The sequence below is a fragment of the Notolabrus celidotus genome, chromosome 3 (genome assembly GCF_009762535.1).
Source record: "Notolabrus celidotus isolate fNotCel1 chromosome 3, fNotCel1.pri, whole genome shotgun sequence".
NCBI classification, from domain to species: domain Eukaryota; kingdom Metazoa; phylum Chordata; class Actinopteri; order Labriformes; family Labridae; genus Notolabrus; species Notolabrus celidotus.
In genome coordinates, this window is record NC_048274.1 from 30,746,527 (window position 1) to 30,771,409 (window position 24,883).

The 24,883-nt window shown below is 39.3% G+C and overlaps 2 protein-coding genes across 2 annotated transcripts in view; one reads left to right on the forward strand and one right to left on the reverse strand.

Moving 5' to 3' along the window:
* Nucleotides 1-1,281, reverse strand: part of tspan4a (tetraspanin 4a) — a 187,280-nt gene extending 185,999 nt beyond the window's left edge. The window contains exon 1 of the mRNA XM_034679524.1: nucleotides 1,182-1,281. The gene's annotated coding sequence lies outside the window, so the exon portion shown is untranslated. The remainder of the gene's footprint in view (nucleotides 1-1,181) is intronic.
* An 8,184-nt stretch (nucleotides 1,282-9,465) lies between these two features.
* Nucleotides 9,466-24,883, forward strand: taldo1 (transaldolase 1). The gene is made up of 8 exons (XM_034680208.1): nucleotides 9,466-9,682; nucleotides 14,772-14,895; nucleotides 15,617-15,724; nucleotides 17,869-18,000; nucleotides 20,167-20,342; nucleotides 22,642-22,839; nucleotides 24,143-24,288; nucleotides 24,395-24,883. The coding sequence occupies exons 1-8, from the start codon at nucleotides 9,583-9,585 to the stop codon at nucleotides 24,425-24,427; spliced, it is 1,017 nt and encodes a 338-aa protein (XP_034536099.1). The 5' UTR covers nucleotides 9,466-9,582; the 3' UTR covers nucleotides 24,428-24,883.

Genomic DNA, 24,883 nt, shown 5'->3' on the forward strand with positions numbered 1-24,883 from the left:
GCGACTCCTTAAGGAAGGCCGTAAACTTCAGCTAATTTTATCCTCTACATGAATATCACAGTTATAGTTGAGAGCCAAAAATTATTTCTCCAAACAGAATCAGTTTTTTCCCTTTTTTTTTCTTGCTGAGGAAAAGTCTGAATGTTGGTTCTCATTTAGATGTCTGGCAGCTCTGGTCTATTATGGGCTCTGTCAGTGTACATAAAATTTAATCTGTCACTCTATGACCAAATATTTCTCCATGACAGTTAAGAATCAGGACGAATATATGTTGTTTTTATGAAAGATGAGCAAATTCAAACTCCACTGATGCAATAATGAGAAAAAAACACCACAAAACAACAACAAGAGCCACAGTGTCTTATTTTTAACAGCTTCTCAGATAGACTTTCCTTTAATACAGCTTTTCTGCTTCAATTAAAGCTGAGATTAATTTTTAATCTGCCACATGTAACATAGAACAGCTTCATCTGGTTTGATTTAAGACCTCTGCCAGGCTAACATAAGGATACATTGTATAGCTGTGAATTCCTCCGCTCTCTGCCAGCCAGCCATGGTTCTGAGGAGTCAGTGAGGCCTTAAGTTCCTCTAACCCCTCCAGAAAAAAAGGAAAGAAAAACTGATGGGAGGGAATAGCCTGAGGAATGGTTGGTATTCTCAAATGTTGTTCTTCTGCACAAGTTTATTTCTGTCTTTCATCGAGGTCCAGGGAAACATTCCTCGACCAATCAGAGTGCTCCACTCTCACACACCATCCCATCTCCTCTAGCTAATAACACAACTGATTGTAAGGAGAACAACTTATTACAAAAATAACCAAACTGTCCAGTCTTTAAGAGAGCTTCCAGGAGGCAAACACACTTGAGGGGAACAACATGAGCTCGAGTATGATAGATGTAATCCTCTCCTTAAGTAAACCAAGAGCAACAACCTTCATTAACCAATCCACACAAGATAAATGGAAGCAGGATCCAGTTTATCCTTTCTAATGAGACAAACTCAGCCCACAGGAGTGCCCTATTTATCAGAGTTAAATCTCTGGAACAAGGTCACTGACATCTGTGCTGGAGTCAGAATAAAGTACACGAAAGAGTGAAGAGAAGACGAGGAGAAGTCTGAAATGAAAACCTTTTAGTCGAAAAATCATGTTTGATTGAATTAGAGAAGTGAAAATGACTTACCACTCTTTAATCTCACTCTCTGCACTCTACCCTCTCCTTCTTCTTCAGTGTATGAGAAAACTTCCCAAGTTGTTCCTTCCCACAGACACACTCACTGTTTCTCTCTCTCTCTCTCTCTCTCTCTCTCTCTCTCTCTCTCTCTCTCTCTCTCTCTCTCTCTCTTGCTCTCCTCTCAACATACATGCACATGTGACTGTCAAAGGCCCAACTAGCAGCAAAATGGCGACATCATGTGGTGAGATAAGTCATGTATAACACTCACATTAATCTATTCTAATCCGTCGAGGAGCTGTTGGCTTGCTGAAGCAGTTTTTGGATCATTTGCTCTGATTCAGTGGGTGATTTAAAGGCAGCATCTGTTGAATATAAATGGCTACTCACAAGATCTACGAATATCTTTTGACATACACAGACCAAATTATTGTTCATTAAAGTAGCCAAAAGTGATATTTTCATGTTTATGAGACAACTTGTTTTCTCAGCTCATCTTAAAAAGGAGATCTTTATTCTGTCTTTGTCACTTACCTTCAACTTAGTGTATCCCACTGTGACAGGGTGGGAGTCCATGCAAGAAATAAACAAATAGAATTTATTAAGACTCACTAAGTCAGCCTCCAGCGGGCGCACAGGAGCTTGGACAACACATTAGCATAATGTCAAGTCAGGCCAGTTTTTGTTTTTACAAGACCCAAAATAATGAGTCACAAGTGTGTCAAAAGGCTTCACCACCAAAAGCAAACTCCCTCTGTGCTCAGACTCTGGATTCAGACATGGATTAACACCCCAAAAAATAAATTCAAATCTAAAATTTAAAAAAGATTGCACCAGATAAAGGATCCAGCTTCATGCAGGCAAACAAGGGACAGACTTTGAACACAGGCGTATACAGACATGCAGGATTTTTTATTTTCATTAAGCACCTCACACACAGATTTCCATATTCCACCTATATGTTTCCTCAGCACCATTCATAATGACGGACGTTTTATAACATGGCAAGGTAAAGAGAATGTGTTTTATTAAGTTAATTGATTGAATCAGTTGCTGAGACCTCTTTAGTTACATCAGATCATTTTTTTTATTTCTCCAAAAGATTTACAGTACAGAAACCTAACTGTGCTTTACTGTCTTTTTACATTTTTATTTCTATTTATTTGTATTTTATGTGTATGTATGTATTGATTTTTGCGCCTTATTTAACCTATCTAAAGTGAAAACTATTCATTCAAATATATTATTAAACCCAGGGATATTCCCACTGACACTGAATCTCTCTGCGAGGTAGTCCTGGTCAACACAGCAGCAAACACGTTTCATACAAAGATAAAATAACAGTCTGTAAGGAAAAGAAATGCTCATATATACAAATAAAATAATTCAATTTTAGGTGATCTTGTAGCTCAGACTAAGATGAGAGAGTGAAAACATTAAAAATCCTTGACTAAAGACAGAGTTAGTTCCAGGAGACAAACACGATGTGTCCCAGAGAGCGAAGGTTACAGCTGGTGACAGTTTTAGGAGTCAGTAGGGAACATAAATAAGAAGGCAGTTTGTGTAGGATAAACCTTATAAAGAATGACATACCAAAGCTCCATTCTTCTGTTGTGCAAGATAGACAAACCAACTTCCTCATACCAGACACAGTGATGTGTGCAAAAACCTGAACCAGAGGCAAATCACAATTCAGCATGCTACACTGAGTCCAACATTTTCAGTGATGAGGTCGCACGCATGTTAAGAATATCACAGAGAAGAGGACAGATATGAAAGGTTGTTAGGATGAGGTTTTACAAAGCAACAAAAGAAAAATGGAATTTAGTTCTAAAGAAGAAACATATTTTCACCCTCTTTTTTTTCTTAAGTAAAAATCTGATATTCATCTCATATTGTCCTCTCAGACCTTAAGATGTACATACATCATTTTGATTGTTGGCATTTAGAACCAGTCTTAGTTTTCCAAGACTGTTGTGGACAATGTAAAATCAGGTTGTTAATTACGCTCGCTAAGGAAGATGAAGAAATAACCAAATCTTTAGCATATAAATGAAACTGCATCAGTAACATTGAGACATAGATGATTGATTTAACTATTTTGACATCCCCTTTGACCTCCTGTGTGGGTTGCCTTTCCCTTTGCTCAGAGAGATTTGGGGAGTGCACTCATTAAGTCAATACCGCCCGAATCTGCAGCTCTTTAGCTGTGGTGTTTGTACCAATCTCCCAAAGCCAAACCTGCAGACTTATAGGTGTGCAGCGAGTGAGTTCATGAAGGCTTGAGTTGGTATGAAAATGAGGAAGCAGAGACACTTGTCTGATGTTACATTGCCTAGAAAAAAGGTTTTTCATTAAATTATAGGGTTCAGTTAATGAAGCCTATCTTTAATATCAATGTGACTTACATTACAGAGTTTCAATATTTTAGCAAACTATCAAAAGTCGGAAAATCCAGTGATTTTAAACCTTCATAAGTGTTCATCTGAAAAGAAACATAAATTAATAGCAACAGACTTGATTCACCCAATATTGTCTCCTATAGAAAAACATATTTCCAGTTCTCTCATCATGTCTGTTTTTGTTTGTTTGCACCTAGTGGCAGGCTGGTCATCAAGTTCACAGTGATTTCTGGGACAGCACTTAAGAACTCACACACTGAGCAGGAACACACTTTAATACTCCATCAGTCTGTGAGTGTGGTGATTGGGATTGGACCTCTATAAGCTACTTGATTGAGACACTTTCTTCTCTTTCTCTTTCTGGGCATATCGTTTGTTGTTGTTTATTTAATTTAGACTGTCACATTGGCTAATTTTCTTTACTTGACGCTCGATCAACATGCAACACATAACTGATTTCACGGTTATACATGTTTAAAATTGGAATCGTTTAGACAAATTCTGATATCTGCCTCGTCCTTGATCTGAGTTGTGACACTGTAAGAAATATATGTAGATAAAGTTAATCTCTGCGCTTGAAAAGTGCTTAGTTTTAATATATGTTACTACCTCAGCCCCATAATAATGTGGACAATACGCCCCCAACCAGTGCTGACTTATTGCGCTGTTGCAGCCAAGACATGCACATGAATGATCTGACTGGTGGAGCTGGGGGGACTGATGTCATAGCCTGAATAACACCTTTAAACTTACAGATAAAACATCCAAGAAAGCAGAACAGATCCATGTGTTGGTTTGAAGTGGACACTGTGCAATGGAAAGCTAAATGAATGTTGTGTTAGTGTCCTTTTTCTCCCACCATCATTCCTCTACTCTGATAATCTGGTAAAGAACTCTGCAGGAGCTGCATTTGTCAACAGAACTGTCAATCAATCATTTTTTTTTTTTATCATCAAATAACCAATCAAAACCTAACTTCTCAGAAAAATGAGCATTTGCACCAGGGGCAGCTCTTAAAGTTCTGGCTTCACTCAAGAATGCTGTTTAACTATCCTGCTCATGCAGTCTTTGCTTACCCCAGACTGATGCTAATATGCAGCGAGCCACGTACAATATGTCTATTTGACTGACAAGTTTAGTCTAGACCATACAATTCTAATAACCCAAAAGGTCTTCAAAAAACAAATGAAAATTGCAAAGAGATGATTTGATCATAATATTAACATCAGCTAAGGGAGCACTTAATAAGTCTGAGGGCAAAGTGCAGGGGTTCTAGCCTCCTTGAGGGTCAGTCTGTGCTCATGTTGCATGCTGAATGTGAAGAGAAACAACAAATGAAAGAAGGGAGAGTCAGGAATACAAACTAAGAACAGATTTCTAGTTTATTTATCAATATGGATCCTATGGAGAGGGGGTAAAGACATTCTTAGGTGCCAACAACTACACACAGGACACACAGATGACCACTGCACATCTGAAGAGGACACACTACATGAACACACAAGGAGAAACTTAATCATGCTATTCACACATATTGACAAAGAGAAACAAATACACAGAGGGTCAGAGAGACGAGGACAAACACGCACGCTGTGGTATTTGGTCAATGTATTTGAACATTTTCATGAGTTTGAACAGGAACACAGCCATCTGCTCCTGGCACAGGTTTGTCAACAGTGCTTATTGGACATTTGTCAGTGGTTTTAATAGGATATATTTGTATGTGGACTCACAACTGTTGGTTTTCCTTGCTTTTTCATACCTTTTGTTGTGTTAGAGGTTACACAGGGAAGAGTCACGCCGTGTTTGACTTTCGAGAGAAAATGTTGTCTTTTCATATTGAAAGAAGATGTACAGCCAGTTTCAAGAGGTCATTCTTACAATAAACTGTGGTTGAGTTGAACACCAAGATCAGCTAATGAACATATTAACAATGGTAATGCCAACATGCTGATGTTAAGCAATGTTAACCAGTAAATCCAAGAGGGTGCGGCCAATGTAGCATGCTGTCTGCTGAGCTCAGAGTTGCGCTGCTTTTTGTAGGCTTATGAAAGCGCAGCTGGTGGATGGTGAGTTAAAATAATCTAAGATAGGAAGGCAGTGGCAAATAAAAAGATTTTAGTCTTTGATTTAAAAGAGGTGAGAGTTGGAGCAGACCGACAGCTTTCAGGGCGTTTGTTCCAGATATGTGGTGCATAATGACTAAACGCTGCTTCACCATGTTTCATTCTGTACAGATAAGGCTGATGGGAGAGCTGTTAACTTTTCCAGTATGAAAGATATATAGATTCAGATACATTTATATTTTGTAGCAGTTATGTTACCACATGTAAAGTTAAAAGTATTGGTAAAGAATTGGAAATCATCCCGCTTCTCACATTTCCAGTCTCTCTCTCTCTCTCTCTCTCTCTCTCTCTCTCTCTCTCTCTCTCTCTCTCTCTCTCTCTCTCTCTCTCTCTCAAAAAGCCCCAAACTGATCCTTAAGACAAATCCTTAAGATGTAAAAACAGCCTTATCTGGAAATACAACATGTACAAACGTGTATCAAGAGACAAGGGTTGTAATTCAAGGTGGTGTCTAAAGTGGTGTATTGTGATTTTTGTATGTCTTATTTGTGGAAATTTGTTATAATATTAACGTGAACCACAGCGGATAAAAGAGAAATTAAAGGATCATTTTTATGTATCAATGTAACGTCCAACATAATGGCTCTACATTTCATGTGCTCAAAGGATTTGACACTTGCCTATCAATATTTATTAACATAAAGTTTTATTTCAAAATCAATGTAGTATTACTGAGAAGTGATACAGCTTTACAAAGCATAATATCATAAAAGGCAAGTCTATCAACATTTTCCTAAAGGCCTCTGTCACCAAGATAACTGGATTCTGTGCTAAACTGTCCATATGAGGATATTTAACTGCATAGTTGAAAACTTTGACATGCAGGTGGTGCCAGGGGAATGACCGGGGACCACCAACGTCAGCAGAGATCATCCTTTTGAACCACATGAGTGCTCACACCAAAGCCTCTCAGAAATCCATTCAGTATGAGTTTAGATATTTCAGCCTGACCACAGGTGGTGAACTGCCTGATCGACACCTTGCAGCCATGCAGCTGCTGAGGCTAAAACTATTTGCCTGTTTTTACTGTGAAACAACGAGAGAGAGGAGGATGAGTAACCCAGAATGATTTTCTTGTTTTGCCCTCCAGCTCACATGCTGCTGGGATGACTTAAGTGCAGATATTGTCTAACAAAGGGACTATTTGTCAGTGGGTTTTACTGTACATTTCACAACCAGGTCAATAATACAGCCACTGCCGCCCGCACTAATGAGGAGACACTCAGACCATGAGTCAACTTTATTGGCAAAGGATTGTGAAATATGTAAGTAATTATAGTGACTTTCTGAATAAACTTACTCATACTGCAGATCACTCAGATGGTTTATTTGCCATGCAGTACAGATGTCTATATAGTTAAACTAATGTTCCATTTTAAATATTAGAAAACATATTTGTCTTACAGTGGCACACCTGGTTTACTGTAAGAGTTAGATACTATTTCTTATCCTTTTTGAGTTTTTTTTTCCAGGGATTGTGATAACTGGATGTCTCCCATCTTAGCCAAAAAAGTATAGGCAATGTCATTTTTGTGACAAAAAAATTAAAAGAAAGGCCTTTTAACAGATCTTAATCTTGCTTAACAAGCATGTGAATATTCAGAACAGGTACAGAAATGTACTATACAGTACAAGTATAAACAGGATTAGTGACAGTGACCGCTGCCTCTGTTTTCCTCATGGCCTTCAGCTCCTCTAAACAAGAAAACCTGCAGATCTGAAACACAAAACACACAATACTACAACACACCTTCTCAAACTCTTACAGAGACCCCGGAGCTGTCACAATGTGCATAAATTAAGAGTGTGTGAACAGCAGTGTGGTTGCATAATATTTGCATGTGAAAGAGTAATACTGACAAGTTTTTAGTCACTGTTTATATTAAACTGTTAAACCATATTTAATAATTTCCATATCATAGCTTATTGTTTATTTCTGAAGTCCTCCTAAGCAAAGAACACAACCATCAATAACATGATTCTGCAACCTCAATGTAACAAACCTGACTTTCCAGAAAATTAAACTGAACTGAAAAACGTTTGTGTCAAACAGAAAAGAGTGACACACTTCGTGTATCCTGCCTGCTCTAACGGGGGCTTTAGTTTACTTTTGCCTCTGGGGTGGAGGAAGTTTGTTGAAGGAATGTTTTTACTGAATGAAAAACTGTGAAGCTCCTTGAATATTTATACCAAATGTTTTGAGACCTGCTTGGTGTTGACTCCTGTCTGATATTTGTCAGTGTGTTACTGTGCCGGCTGTGGGATATTGTTAAAAATTAATGTGTAAGTAAAGCAGACCTACAGGGGGGTAATGGGGTAAGTGACAGTGCCATTATGCTGTTAGTGCCTGAGGGTTGAAGCATTGTATTAGAATACAGGGACATACGCTGAAGAAGGCAATCACACTGAATGTAATGGTTTCTTTTATCAAACTGTTACCTTATTATTGCAGGACGTTAGATCAGGAACAGAGGCCTCGGGGCTTTAATTGAGATAATAAAGCAATCAAAATTACATAATGCAACGGCACATGGTTCAAATACAGAGCAGATGCGGTGAAATTAAAAGCTGCACATATTAACCTTTTATGCAATGCTCTGTAATTTGCCTAGTAATTTAACTATTATTGCATAGAATGTAAGCTAATGATGGAAGTCCTATAGTTTAATAAAATTTACTGCACCAATGCTTTACATTGTCCTCCTCAATTATCAGGGCTCACAAAACATGACTAAAACAGACATTAAGGGGAACAATCGTGGCCATGCAGCCCCAATAACAACCCCTTGCTTGTTGTTACTTACATTGGAACTACCTCAGGAGTAGTTTTATTGTGCAATTACACAAAAGTAGCAGGGCTTCTAACAAAGCTATCATTGTCACACCTCTTCAGGTGATGCCAGCAGATAAAAACGAGATAAACAGGAAGGTTACAAAGACAAGGTTGAAATACTTCCTGCTGAGATTGTTGTAAGACTTCCTCTTTCACAAAAGAAAAATTACATTTTTCTTGTCGGCCTTTTGCAACAAACTGTCTAATTTGTTTATCTGACCTTGCCATTACAGTATATTGGCACCTCTCAAACTCCCAAAAAGCTTTCAAACTAGGTAGCTTGAAATATTTGGGGATGCATTCACAATTTTCTTTGCTCATTGCTCTCAGCAAACCATTCCCTTTAGAAATATAAATCCCACAAGTGCAAAAGTAAAAAGTCATGAAGTCTTTCTGAATCAAATATTATGTTAACCAGTGCGAGTTAATTCAATTATGTCAAGAGGCTTATTTAATACGAGGATCAAATTGTCTTTTTTTAAAGATACCGTATAGTCCTTTGACATTTTCAATAAAATTATGACTTCAATAACTGAATCTTGGACCCATACATAAAGATACACATATATATACATATATACATGCACATAGACACATGTACATACATACATATATTCATCCTACAGTTTAGGTCATAAAAATTAGGAAAGCCCCCGTAAAGGAGGGGATGCTACAGTTTGTTATTTAAAATGTGTTGAAAACGTAATGTAATTATGATTTACTGGGCTAAATCATTGCTAAACACGTCATTACTGATTACTGATACTGTTTCTTTTCCTCGTCCATACTTTTTTTACTGCACGAGCTTCCTTAAAGCTCACTCTGCTAGTGCACGCTCCCGTCGCCTTCTTCCCTCTCTGTGAAGCGCGCTCTCGTCGCCTTCTTCCCTCTCTGTGGTGCGCGCTCCCGTTGCTTTCTTCCCTCTCTGTGGGGCGCGCTCCTGTTGCCTTCTTCCCTTTCTGTGAAGCGCGTTCCCGTTCCTCTCTGTCAGTCCGCCTGCTCGCCTCACGTGTTTTCTGTGTATAAAAGGCTTCCAGTCTGCCCTCACCATGTCCACTGTGTCACCAGACAAACGGAGAAAGATGGAGTCTGCGCTGAACCAGCTGAAGAAACACACCGTGGTTGTGGCGGACACGGGGGATTTTAACGGTAACGGAAATCCCTTCCTCACGCTAGTGTTAGCATGTTAGCATGCTGACTGACTGACCGGGAAGTCTCCAGGTTTGATGTGAATGACCTCCGAGTCAGGATCACGCAGATAGTGGGTGACTGGGCGAGAAATGTTAGCAGAGTTTCATTTAGACAGATAGACTAACTTAAACTATAACGATCAAGCTAACTAATGTTGTTATGGTTTTCTGCTTCCGTTAGTTTTCTTGTGAAGTTGACAATCTGATAATCCAATTACTGCTAATTAACGTCACATAACTTAGTCACAGTTTACATTCAACATTAGACTAACTAACTAACATATCTTTGCTCAGAGCTTACTTTCCTCTATACTAGCTGAGCATGTTTCTGTGGCTTCATATGATTTGGTGGTAAAACCAACACGTTGTAGGCTGCACAGTGAGTGAACACGCTTTAATTAATGTGTAAATCATGATTCCTCTTCCTCTGTTGTCCCTTTCATACCACAGAGGGAAAGGTTATGTTTCTCAATGGATCAGAATGAGGAACTGTGAGACATAACACTGACATTATGGTGTGAAAACCAGTTAGTTCCTCATCCAGGACTTTGCAGAGTCAGGATGACATGACAGAACTGGTCTGTTGCCCCTGCAGCCAGGCGTCACTGTGTAAACAGATAGTGTTAACTAACCACTCAGCAGGAGCAGGTGGATGCTTATGTAGATTGTTTTTGTTAATCTATGCTATTAATCAATGGTGCACTTTTGAAATCAATTCATTCAAGACAGTGTTGTAGACATAAAAGAGCAGGAGCAAGCAGCTTGGATACAGTAGAGTTGAAATTACAAGATGGCATGGCAGTGAGGCTGAAACCAGGCGACATTTTAAATATGAAGGATGAGACAAAATATAGATACAGCAATATATTATCCCCCTGACTCATGCAATAGAAACATTATACTACTGCTGCCAAATATCAATATTTAGATGAAAATAATTGACTCACAGCATCACTACGGCATGATTCTCCTGGCAATACCAGTCACTTTATCTTTAGATGCATTTTATATTCCCTGTCAATCAGATATGATGATGTTTCATATAACTTTGTTGTAATTTGTCAACTATTGCTGTATTATTACACTGTAATTGTGGGCAGTGTATTTAATATATTATTAGAATGTGTGTTACAATGTGATTTTATTCTTGCAAAATACATAAAGTACTTTTCTTTCAAATAAGTTTTTTGGGGTTTAATACTCATAATTTTGCCATTCTAATGCAACAGGTGGAGTGTTCTCCCAAGTCACGAGCGGGGCTTACCAGTGCAGCTGCATATAATAATCAGAATGTTTTGATGTGATCATGTCTATTGAGGTTGCTCACAAAGTAAATAATAATTAACACAAAGGAAAGTGTGTGAGCCATATGTAACATAATGGGTGAAGTGAAGTAACTAAACACAACTTGCTGCTGCACACAGTCTTCACAGTTCAGTAGTTGAGCAAACTACACAGCAGCCTAAACACATGCTGTGACATGCTACCCACAGCAAGAGGATTAATGCATTAAAATAAGTAAACTGCAACTTTGATATGTGGTGTAAATACACTGACCTAACACATCTACATTGTAACTAAAAACAACATTGAAAGCAAAAGTAAGTAAACATAACAGAAGTACAGTAAAGGCATTACATGAAATAAATGTGTGCTGCAAGTCCTGCAATAACCTTCAATGTTTCCTCTCAGGCAGCTGTCTAATGTAACACACCATCATTCTAAAAACTATATTTACAAAATGTAATGGACACAGATTATGTGCTCTCTCTAACAGGCCACCTTCAAAAACTTCAGATAATCATTTTAAAGCGAACAATCTTCACACTACGACATGCATACAGGGATTTGGTACAATAATACGGACAGCTGAAGCATTCAGGGCAATCTGATTGCTATCAGTTAGAGCAGGTCTGACAGGCTGCCTTTGTTTTCAGACAACCATCAGGCAAAACAGTCTTTGGTTCAAACTTCAGCAGGTATTTGCTGTTATTCTCTCTTCCTGAATTCATTTCAGTGAAATATCTTGCTAGCATTGCAATCCCAAGTTCTCTACAGATAACTCACGCTACTAAAAGGAATTATAAAAAAAAAAGGTCAAATACAAGTTGCGAAGAAAGGTGGAGTCAAATACACTGAGAGGAAATTTAAGGATGGACTGAAACTGGCCACTTTTCACAATTACATAAAACAACACTCATGAGAAAAGTAATGGACTTGCAGGGTAAAGTTTCTTGTCTAGTACAACACTACAAACTGAGCACAGTGATCACAGCTTTCAAGCAATGGTATCACTTGTTCACATAACAACAATCTACACATTAGATTTTTCTGTGCCCATGCACTGATCCAGATCTTCAATCTAAGCATCGCTCAGCTTCAGTCGATGCCTCTGTTAGCACTGTCATTAAAAATAAGTCAGTGATTGTGATGAGAAGAATGGTCACCTAAGATTTACTCTGCCCCTGACTTCCCCTTTTTTGAAGGCTCTGTTTAAAAAAAGCACCTGTACTTCTGGTTTATGTAATCTTGGTATTTCCTGAATGTTGTAAGTTTTCTGGGTTTTGACAGTTTACAAGTTCAGACATGTTAAAATCCCTTGTTTTACTCCACTAATGTAAGAGCTTGTCAAACATGGTGTGACAACACTCTTGCTACAGTTGGGGAGTTACAAAAAAGCAGGGATAGCTTAAACGTTGATGAAGGGAGCTGAAAGGGCAGATGTTGAAACTTTGCACAGAGTTACTTTGTTACTGATAAGCATGCATACTTATTGATAGTGTAAGGTTCCCTGTGAGACAGAGAGTTTTTGCAACTTTTCCAGGCAGATGACCATTAGGGATGGGCAATAATTATCAAATATTCGTTCACTAAGGTTTTTTTTTTTAACAGAACAAAAACAAACAATAGAAAAGCAAAGCCCCTCCCACCTCCATCAACTATAAAACCAGTTCCCGCCAGACTACAGAGCGTCTTAAAGCTGTTTGCTTACTGCATTAAATAACAGAAGAAGAAGAATGCTAACTGCATTAAATAGCAAAAGAAGAAGAAAACATTATTCGAATAATCCTTGAATAGAAACCAATGATAATCAAATAGTATTTTGGCTTGAAATGCCCATCCCTAATGTGCATACACTAATATCACATATAGATTTAAGTGTTGATCTGACTGCAACAATGGAACATCATAGAGTTTTGCTTGTAATTATGGTTCTTTGGAAATAAAGCTGTGGTTCTGTACACAGACGTGGGGTGATTATCAGGGAACATCAGGTCCATCCATCATGTTAAAATGAGCCTTTACTTCTGTTTGTGCCTAATTAGATGTTTCCCACACATCCCTGTGGACATCAACCTAATGCTCCAGGAAAGAATGCAAATCATTTGCTCTTCTTGTGTCATGATGATCTAGCTTATTTTTGTAATAGTGCTTGAATGTTTATTTGAATGGGATCGGTGAACATTTATGGTAAACTTGCAAATTACTTTGAAAATGAAATTAGCATTTTCAACTACAAATTTAAAAACTTCTCAGGAAAGTCTGATCAAGTGTTATATCCTTTACATTTAGCTCTTTAGGAAGCCAGAGTAATGTGAACCATCAGCTGTGTGTTCTTGAATCGTGGTCAGGAACATTCAGTCCACGCCCCCTGACCTGCACAATGACACTCTTTTTTTTGTTTTGTTTTTGGAGGGCAAGAGAAAACAGAGGCCGGCTTTGTTCTTTAATTCAATAGCTGGCAGCACTGACTGGACTCGGCTGCTCTAGTAATGACATAAAACCTCACTGTGCTTCATGAAAAGCCTCGCTGCTCAAGCATATCAAATTAGCATGTGAAGATCAGCCCTGTACACTGCTGCAGGATGACTTTAATAAACAGCTCTGTAGGTTGATGCCACATTTAGCACAGGACCTTTTGACTTGTTTCTGAAGATCAAAGACTCGTTTACTTTTGGGGGTTAGTGTTCGTAACTTTATACACAGTTGTTAAGCCAAAAACGTAATGCATCTTAAAGCTCATCTCTTGCTTGTTAAAGAGGTGAAACTTGTTTGAGGATAATCACAAAATCTGTATTTTCTTTTTTCATGAATTTAAAATGTGCACAAGTTAAGGGATTGGTAGTTTTAACTTTTATCTTACAAATACTAGAGACTTAAGGATTCCCTGCAGCATTCAACCAAGCATATGTAATAAACAAAATACAAAAGAGTCATTTTGAATACCTTTTGTAAAAATTTGTTTCTGTCAAGTTGTTTGTTCTTCATGTCCACATCAAAACACTAATACCCATCTGCTTTCTCTGAGTATGAATAACTTTAAAGGATAGTGTAGCAATATGTCTGTACAGTAGATGGCGCCATTTTTTAACCTCAAAGCAGCAGTGTGATGTAGTGACGACATGATTGTTGTTTCCCTGCTCAGTGACATTTTTTTACCCGCTCCTTAAACCTGAGAATGAAGAGAGGGAAACATCTTGATTTATGAAGTCTTATCAACACAACTCAGTTCAAACTGGTCCATCAGGTTCTTGTTGAATTCTTGTTAAATGTCACTCTAGTCATCTTTGGGAAGGTGAAGGATGGGATGGGTTACCTAACTTACCTGTCTTATGTGTGACTGTTAATGTAAAAAACTTTACAGAAGACATTGAAGGGGAAAGAGTTGAGCTGTACTCCAGTAAAAATATTGAATACCTTTTTGTTCCTAGATCTTCCTCTTTGTTTTTGCTTATGAAACAGATTGTAGAGAAGTCATTCAACTTCCTGTGGTAGAACATTAAAGCTATTCGACAAATTCAAAGGTCTTTAATTTTTATGAAAAACTTTAGAGTAATGCTTTGACAATAGAAAGTTGCTATAGCTGGATAATTATGTGCAGAATCACTTACAAATTCAAGCGCATCTGCCTCTTTTCTATCCCGGGCTTGTGTATGTTTGTGTATTTTTCATGTATGAAATAATGTGTGTGAGTGTATAGGAGAAATCAGCTTGTTGGTGCGTGTACTAAAACTTGAACTGCTCTTCTCTGTCTTGTCATCCTTCAGCTATTGATGAGTACAAGCCTCAGGATGCCACCACAAACCCCTCTCTTATCCTGGCTGCTGCAAAGATGCCAGCCTACCAGCACCTGTTGGATCAGGCCATCAAATACGGCATCGCCAAGGGAGGGTGAGCAATCCTCAAAACTGACAGCTTAACCAAAAACACTTAAAATTTCTACTGTTATTTTGTTGTTGATGTTTTGTAGCTGTTGTATTATACATGAGGTCAAACCTCTGTGTAGACATCATTGAAGTAGAGGGAGGGTGTTATGGGGTTTTGTGGATGCTGCACAGTTCATGATACCTTGGTGCAAGATGTTAACTAAGTCCCTAAATTATTTTTTTGGGGGGGGGGTTACACCTTTTATTTAAGTGGGGAGGACAGTGGATAGTGCAGGAAACAGGGTAGAGTGGGGGAGTGACATGCGGGAAAGGGAACTCAGGCTGGAATCGAGCCCGGGCCAAACACTTCATGGGCTCGCAATTTAGCCATCAGTCCAAATCCGTACCCGACTTTGTCCCTTAATTTACATGAGTTGCAATGCATGATTCTTTTCTGCTGAAACAAGAAATATGTGACCCTGATTATTAACTACTTGTATCAATATTGTAAAAAAATGTATTTAATAATGGTCCCTGTAATTTTATTTTGAAAATCGATCAGGTTTTGTGACTTTTCATGGTACTATTTGAGTAATTGAATAACTTCCACTTGATAATCTGTCAAATTCCCAGTAATTGGTATGGGAAAATCGACTTTAGACAAAGTCAATTTTCAAATTTACTTTTATTTGTAATTTTGGCATTACATTGATCTGCTTTATAATATTTTCCTCTTCTCTGTTCAGAACTGAAGAGGAGCAGGTAGCCAACACCATGGACAAGCTATTTGTGAGTTTCGGTCTTGAGATCCTGAAGAAAGTCCCCGGCAGAGTCTCTACTGAGGTGGATGCCAGGTAGGTGCAGACGTCACGTCAGTAGGTGCAAATTATGACAGGAAATGTGGTCCTTGATGTTTACTGTCTGGAACTTCTCAGAACAACACTTAGGCTTCGAGAAACTTTGACTGCGTGTGGTATCACTCTTTAGGGCACTCTGGGGCCAGTTAAAGACTGTCTTAAGAGATAATGTTGCTTATGAAATCATGTCACATACTTTTTTGTTTTCCTGTGATACTGCGGTTTTGTAAGTCATTCTTGTCATCTTGTTAGTAACGGTTACAGCATCAAAGTTTCATAAACTCCTGCGCGTGTGTCATTATTGAAAGGAGCCACTGCTGACAGCTTCACTGCCGTCGCCCCCGTCACTACTCTTGAGGTGTTCACTCAGACACCGAATGTTCCCAGCCAAAAGTCAACAAGTTAAGAAAAAACGTTTTTTTTTCCCTAAGAGAGGACATGGAACATTTCAGTTTGCATAATCCCGTTTGAATTCAAATAAACTTCGAAGAGCGCTTCAAGATCCCATAAGCTCTAAAGTTTATGTCATGCAAGATCATAAACATAGACCCACAATGGTCGGTAAGTATTTTGACCTTTTTAAGGCGGTTTGATTGGTTCACAATGTCAAATCATGCACCGAGTGACATGAAAAAAGACTTTCACATTCAAATTTCTGGTATCTGTGAAAAGGGGGCTGCACAGTGGTGCAGTGGGTACTGCTGTTGCCTCACAGCGAGAAGGTTCCTGGTTCAAGTCCCCGGTCAGGCAGGAGCCTCTCTGTGTGGAGTTTGCATGTTCTCTCTGTGCATGCGTGGGTTCTCTCCGGGTACTCCGGCTTCCTCACACAGTCCAAAAAACATTCTCACTAGGTTAATTGATCACTCTAAATTGCCCATAGGTGTGAGTATGTGTGCGTGAATGGTTGTCTGTCTCCTCATGTTTGACCTGTGATAGGTTGGCGACCTGTCCAGGGTTTACCCTGCCTTCCGCCCGAAGTCAGCTGGGATTGTCTCTAGCCCCCTGTGACCCCAAACGAGATAAGCAGTCAAGATAATGGATGGATGTCAAACAGGGGCCACAGAATGTATGACAGCGGCATAATTGCTGTAGTAAAGATGCGAAGCAGCAGAGCATCCTCTGTCAAGGCACCATGTTTTTACCGTAGTCTGATCCTACTCCGGTCTGGTGCCCAACGTGGCCTGTCATTTGGAAACTTGTGGGCGGTGGCGGTCTGTCCGTGTCCACCGTGTTCCTCTGCATCCCTCTGCATCCCCAACTCTCCTCTGAATTCTGTAATGTCCCACGCACACTGCACAGACGAGAATAACCCATGTGCAAATGCTCCATAAGACACCATTCTAAGTCTTGTGTCAGGTGCGCCATCACTGATTATATTTCCATATCATCATCATGCTGAGAGGCTCGACTTCATTAATCTATTGATAACATATTTAATCATGTGTTTTACAGTTGACTAATATTACGTAAACTTAATGTCACAGTAGGAGCGGTGGTCACACATTTTTCAAAAGAAGTCCTGTGTTAACCGTGTGTATGCATACATGTGCCCATCACAGGTGCGCTCAGATACTGCTAACGATAGCACTACACCCCTGCCGACCAGTAAGCCAAGTATAGAAGAGATAAGATAGTTTTGCTCGGGTGTTTAAGGTGTGATGTGTTAATCTCTTCTGATGTGTGCATAAAACAGGAGATCTGCTTACTCAGCTTCAGTATAACTGAATGAATTCTGTGTATGATCGCTATGTTAGTGTTATCCCAACAGGCTAATAGGTTACGCAACCATTACATAAACATGCTGACAATGATAGACAAGCAGAAAGTACATAATAATGCTAATTCTCTGAGCATTCGTCCCCCTGTCAGTCAGAACGAGGTATTAACTTCTTGACTGTTATTTGATCCTTGTCCAGTGGGTACAATGGTGGGCTAGATATCTTAAAATGTAGTTAAATGTCAACCCCTGTGTTATGTTTAAGATTTCGTCATTTGACTTTATTTAATCTTTTACAGCCAAGTACCAGCGGATCACTGTTTAAACTAACACTACTGACTGATGTAGACTTCAATTCCCATCATTTCCTTTCTCCGCACTGACTCAAAAACTCACATGTTGTTTGTTTCTCTCCACCTGACAGGCTTTCTTTTGATAAAGATGAAATGGTTGCTAAGGCCCTGAAGCTCATCGCTCTCTACAAGGAGGCAGGCATCACTGAGGAACGTGTGCTCATCAAACTGTCCTCTACTTGGGAGGGAATCCAGGCTGGCAAGTAAGTCTGCTATGTTATCACCGGGTTAGCATAGCTCCATTATTGTCTGTGCATGGTTAACGTGTTATTCCATGATGCTGAAGGGCTTCGTAGTCTTTGAAATGTTTGAAGAATCTCCCCCTTGTCTGGTTAAAAAGTACTGCAAGGTTTCATTCAACACGCTGTTATGCACATTTTACTGATTCTGCATTCTCATCGCTACATGCACATTGAAGTTAACACAAGGGCTTCACTACCCAGAAGGCATTCAGAAACATCATGCAACAGCTGTTCTGCTGCTTGTTTAAAAAACAACTAGCATGCTCCTCAAGACGAGAAGTCCATCTGTTTGATATAAAGAACAGGGGCAGCCCTTCACTACGGCACACAGCAAAGTGCATGCAGAGTCCATGTATCCTGTGCTAATCTGAGGAACAGTTTTGAGTTGGTGTATTCCTGTCGTCAGTTGCACCTTGCCCTGAGGCTGCTTAATGCTGACTGATGTGGAGGAGATGAGCCAGTGAATGAATCCTCTTGTCTACTCCTGCTGCACACAAACAGCATGGGGCTGTTAGAACTAATGATAAGCTACTGATTGTTGTCACACACAACCACCCGCTGATTCTTGTTAATCAGCTTCAGACGTGGTGAAAGGGAGAGGAGCAAAGTCGAAGGATTGTTTGATAGAAAGTAGGCAAGATACTGATCCCATCTATCTGCTGTGCTGATATCTACATGTATGTTGTTTGCTTGAGTGTTAAGTTTTATATTAGTTTAACCAATCCGTATTTATCTTTTGCCACCCAGATAGAGTATTCATTTATCATTGGTATAAATAGAAATTGAATGCAAGTCCCACTACTGCAAAATCTAATCAATTTTTAGAGTTATTGTACAACTTGGCCTTTAGGAAGCACATTTAATACATTTTTGTCATCATAAACTAGCATTCTACACACCACTGTGACAAATAAACCCAGGTAAAATGCAGAGAGAGATATTTTATGGTGCAATGTTGTTTTTGCCCAGTAGCTAGCACTCGAAGAAGCAAGCAACCTGCCCAAAGCACATTGGATACATAGAAGGGATGTAAATTATTATAAGTATTTTCCGGGATCGATCTTTTGAATGTTAACGATCAATTATCGATTAATCATTTAAAAAAAATGTCAACGTTTTCCATGTCAAAAACAATGCTAAAATTATTTTTTTCCCTTGAATCAAATTTTCCTTCACGACACAATGTATATAACTGACAGTATTGAATAGCTACGGATCGTATTGAGGTGTTCAAAATGTTAAACACGCTGAATTTTAACACATGGAGCAGGCGCATAATCTCCGTGGACATACAGTCATAAAATTGAAGACTCAGACTTCAACAAGAGAACTGAACAGAAAAATGTTTCAGACTCACAGTGTCCAGTTTTCTGTCTACTCCTTCTTATTGAGAAAAATAAGCATGTGAACATGGTAAGGTGTCAGCCGGGAGCCTAACCGGGTCATAACCAATCAGGAGGAGAAAAAAAAGCGCTTGTGGAGACCTGTCACTCAGCCGCAGCACCCCGCTGAGCGTCTCTGCTGTGCACAACACCTTCAGTCAGCTGATTCACATCAAAACATTAAAAGTAAAAGACATCCCTGATAGCAAAACGAAATATGAGACCACATGATGTTTGTTCCACGTGATAGAAAATTTAAAAAAATTGTGTTCAAGTAAGTTCTTAACAATCGTTGACATCCCTTAAACATAGTCAGGCAGACCTGTTAGGTGGCACCACTTTACTTTTTATTTCTTTGTGTTGTTATTTTTGGACTTTCATCCCTTCATCCAGAGAGGATAGTACAGTGGACAGAGCAGAGCAGGCAAAAACATATTGTGATGTAGTGACAGGCATGAAAAATCTGAGTTTAAATTCAGATACCGGGAGCTAAAAGTCTACTTAGAAACTCCATGTAACATTGCTAACTGGACTGACTCCATTTGATTCCACACATTCAGCTCAGTGCATAATATGAACATTAAATCTTCCAAAATATCAACAAGAGTGAATTGATTCCTACTCTAGTATTGTGTGGCTTGTTTTCATCTACAGGAGGTTTTGGTTGAATCAAGTAACAGGACAGAACAAGCACTCTACTGTTATTTGATCTTTGAAATATGATATATTGTCTGTTTTTGTACAGGGTGCTGGAGGAGAAGCATGGCATTCACTGCAACATGACCCTGCTTTTCTCCTTTGCCCAGGCTGTGGCCTGTGCAGAAGCAAAGGTTACTCTTATTTCACCCTTTGTTGGACGCATCTTCGACTGGTACAAGGACAACACAGATCGCAAAAGCTACGAGCCACACGAAGACCCAGGTACCAAGGCTTTTATTCATGTCTGGAAACCTTGTTCATGTGGCAATAGTTGGTAGAAGGAGGGGGAGTGGGCTGTCATAGCCAAATGACAGATTTAACAAGTTGTTGTTAAAAACAGGAGTTACATACTTCACTTATTTACATTGAGCCACATTAAAACCTGGTATCAACATCAACCCGGGTGATACAACTGGACAGCACGAGTCAAATGTTCAAAGCTGGAATGAAAATGTGACTCCAATAAAAATGTATCCACAGTCCTTCATCAACTTATTAAAAGCATCAAATGATAAAAAACTTTGGAAAGAGAAATAAAATTGATCAGCCTCAGAAGACAGGCCATGACATCAAAAGCACTCAGCAGAAGCCTTGGCGTTATGTTTACAACATGATTGCTGCAATACCAGTTTTTGTATTTTTATCAGTGCTACATGTAAACAGACAGATGTGCAGACGCTTTGCTGTTCTCTTCTTCAAAATTGTTATTCTCCAACCTTGGTTTGTTTTTATTTATCCCATAATTAGGAACCCATGACCTGTGGTCTGATGAATCAAAATCTGACATTTCTTTCAGTTCAAAAGTCAGCACCCATGATGGTATGGGGACACATAGACACAAGTGCCTACAGTGGATATCAAAAGTCTACACACCCCTGTTAAAATGTCAGGTTTTGTGATGTAAAAAAAAATGAGACCAAGATCAATCATTTCAGAATTTTAAGGTGACCTATAACATGAACAATTTAATTGAATTTTTTTTTTTATATTTTAGGGGGAAGAATAAAAAATGAATTACTAAAATAATGTGGTTGCATAAGTGTACACAACCTCTTAGAACTGGGGATGTGGCTGTGTTCAGAATAAACAATCACATTCAAACGCATGGCAAATAGTAGTCAGTATTCACCTGTCATAATTTAAGGTGACTTTGATTAATCCCAATAAAGATCAGCTGTTCTAGGAGGATTTTCATGACATTTCCTCAGTTGCATCTTTCAGCAAAAGCCATGGTCCACAGAGCTCTTCCAAAGCATCAGAGGGATCTCATTGTTGAAAGTTATCAGTCAGGAGAAGGGTACAAACATGTTCCAAGGCATTAGATATACCATGGACCACCGTGAAGACCGTCATCATCAAGTGGTGAAAATATGGCTCAACAGTGACATTACCAAGAACTGGACATCCCTCCAAAACTGCTGAAAAGACCAGAAGAAAAAAGTAATAAAGAACACTAGACCCACAGAGAAGCGTGGTGGGGGCAGCATCATGCTTTGGGGCTGTTTTTCTTCAGATGGAACCAGGGCCTTAGTCAAGGTGGAGGGAAGTATGAACAGTTACAAACACCAGTCAGTTTAACACAAAACCTCCAGGCGTCCGTTAGAAAGATGAAGATGAAGAGGAATTTCACCTTTCAACACGACAACAAACCAAAGCATACATCCAAATCAACAAAAGCATGGCTTCACCAGAAGAAGATTAAAGTTTTGGAATGGCCCAGCCAGAATCCAGTTGAATATCTGTGGGGTGATATGAAGAGGGCTGTGCACAGTAGATGCCCTCACTATCTGATGGATTTGGAGCTCTTTTGTAAAGAAGACTGGGCAAATATCACCACGTCAAGATGTGCCATGCTAATAGACTCCTACAAAATGATTTCTGTAATAAAATCGAAAGGTGGTTCAAACAATTATTAGTTAAAGGGTGTGTACACTTATGCAACCACATTATTTTAGTTTTTTATTTTCCCCCTAAAATATTTTTTAAAAAAATCAGTTGAATTGTGCTAGTTATAGGTCACATTTAAGGTGGAAAAAGTTCTGACATGATTTATATTCACCCATTGTAGTCACCCCTTGAAAACATTTGACAAATTATGAATAAAAAAAATTTACAAAGGAGACCCTGATATTTCTAGCAGCTGAAATCCTATATAAGGCAAGAATGGAACAATATTTCACTTTAAACTCCAGAAACTGATCTCATGGTTCCCAAATCTTTACGGAGGGTTCTTTAGAGGTGAAGCAACACAATTATAATCCCAACTCCTGAGTTTGTTTGCTAGAAGGAGAGATGTAAAAAATAGCAGCTCACTTTGGTTTTAGATTTCTGTATCTGCTTGTTCTCAAAGTAAAGTATTGAAGTATCTTATCTACATGGAAATGTTATCCTGGAGATTGAATGGAGATATTGTGACACTACTAGAAAGTTTTCGAGGCCTCATTCAGCAGCCTTGAAAGCAAACTTTTTGAACAGATTTTTGTATCCTGATTTAATGGTTTGTTTTCCTCTCCCTCTGTAGGTGTATTGAGTGTGACCAAGATTTACAACTACTATAAGAAGTTTGGCTACCGCACAGTGGTGATGGGTGCCTCCTTCAGGAACACGGGTCAGGTGAAGGCTCTGGCAGGATGTGATCTGCTCACCATCTCACCCGGGCTGCTGGCAGAGCTCAGCCAGGACCACAGCACCGTCACAGAGATGCTCAGTTCAGAGAAAGGTAATTGTCTATGAAGCAAAGGATGCCTTCATGTAAAGTGACTGATGTTCAGCTTTAGATAAAGCAAACAATGTTTCTCTGACACCAGTCATTAAAATGTCTTGTGCACCAGAAGGGACAATGGTCTTGTTTTTGTAGCTCTATTCTCAACCGCACCGGTATTTATTGTAGGGGAGACAGAGACAGGGAAACAATTGTAAAAGATAACAAAGTGGAATTCAAACCATGACTCGTTATGTTATAACAACATAGACCCCGTGTACAGACATGCTGTACTGTTGGTGTAGACATAACCGTGGTTTAACGAGCTTGCTGTATATAAAGTCACTACGAGAGATCGAAATGTTTGATAAATCAAACCTCCAGAAACAGATTCTGTTTATGAATTTAGAATCTGTATGAGAGGTTCAAGGTTTTCAGTGCGCAAAGGGTCCTGGTTTCTCTTTCTGGTCCAAACAGTATCTTTTTGTTCTTGCAGGCTTTGGTTGTATGCAGGAAAACAGAGCAAAACTGGTGCAGCCCATAGGCCTTAATGAAATCCCAGAACCCACCAGCTACCAACTGATGATTACTGAGCCTTTTATTAGCCTCAGTACGCAGACATCTGTATTTAAGTTCAGCTAACAATCTGGCCAGAAGTCATCTCTCCACACCAACTCAATCGTTGTGTCTCAAGTTGCTGGTCAGACCATGAACAGTGACTCTCACACACACAAGTCTTAATTGAATATACTTGAGTCTTCTTCTGAAAACATTCTGGCTAAACCAGAAGCCCTGAAAGAAGTTGTCTGCTGTCAGAGGCAACATGGTCATCAGACAATATTTAATGGATTTCGGTCATTTGTCTGGCACATAAATGTCTTATCATCCTTAGGCCGGGTTTATACTTCTGTGTTGAACCTAAGCTGTAGCCTATGCCATAGGTCCATGTAGTTCTGTTCCAAAGCAGAAGCCTAAGTACATAGCATGATAGCACCTCCTCCAAAATGAAATAACCCATTGAAATGACATGGGCCACAAGCCCTGTGATTGGTCCACTGGGGCAGCACCGTATTCATCATGCATAAAAATCTGATGGAAGGATAATTAGTGCAATACTTTTTTTCAGAACAGAACAAGTTTAAGTAGGCTTTTTAAATGTACTTTAACTCTGACAAAGGGTTAACCCCCTTTGTTGTCTTTATTTTTGATTAATTCAAAACAACTTTCATTTTTCACCAAAGACACAACCCTGGAAGAAATTTAAAGCAGACCCTTAAACCTTCTGCGTGATTTCCACCTTTAAACTTGCGTACTTTTTCAGCTCAGGCCTGTAAGCTGGAGAAGGTGCACATGGACGAGAAGACTTTCCGCTGGGAGCACAACGAGGATCGCATGGCTGTGGAGAAACTGTCTGATGGCATCCGCAAGTTTGCTGCTGATGCCATCAAGCTGGAGACCATGATCAAAGTAAGAGTTTGATTTTGTTTCTTTATCATACTCTGTTTTATTCATTAAGGTAAGATACTGGATGATCCTTCCATGCTGACCTTTTCTTTCATTCTTTAAACTACAGGAGAAAATGCTCAGCGTGAAAAATGGCCAGTAATGAACAGAAGTGGCGTCTCTGGCTGCAGGGAAGGAAAAGTATTCAGGGGGCTGCCTTCTTTATCCCCCAAAAACCTGAAGGTCCAGACGGCCTTCAATTTCCTCATCTGACCAAACTACAGGACCGTCCTCCTGAAGGGACACCTCTCCTCTCTTCTGTCCTCGGCCGGGACTGACTCTTTGTTTTCTGACCAAACATAGAAAGTGATTGATGCTAATGTGAGTGTGGAGTAATTGTGTAAAACAGACAAATGTGTACTAGAAGTTTGTCCCTGTAGAAAAGAAGCTTTGCGACAAAAATTTGTTGTAGCAGGACATTTATTGATCATGTGACTACTTGAAAAGACCATGAGCACTTTCTGGAAGAGAGGACCACAGTTTTGCTATCAACACCATTGTACCATCATTCCTCAAAATATCACTTTTTGATCTTTCAATAAATAAAATCTGAGTTGAC

Excerpts from the sequence above, each read along its gene's own strand:
- taldo1 (XM_034680208.1), top strand. The coding sequence starts at position 9,583 with ATGTCCACTGTGTCACCAGACAAACGGAGAAAGATGGAGTCTGCGCTG. Across the intron at positions 9,683-14,771 it reads GGACACGGGGGATTTTAACG|CTATTGATGAGTACAAGCCT; the intron begins GTAACGGAAATC and ends GTCATCCTTCAG. Across the intron at positions 24,289-24,394 it reads AGCTGGAGACCATGATCAAA|GAGAAAATGCTCAGCGTGAA; the intron begins GTAAGAGTTTGA and ends TTTAAACTACAG.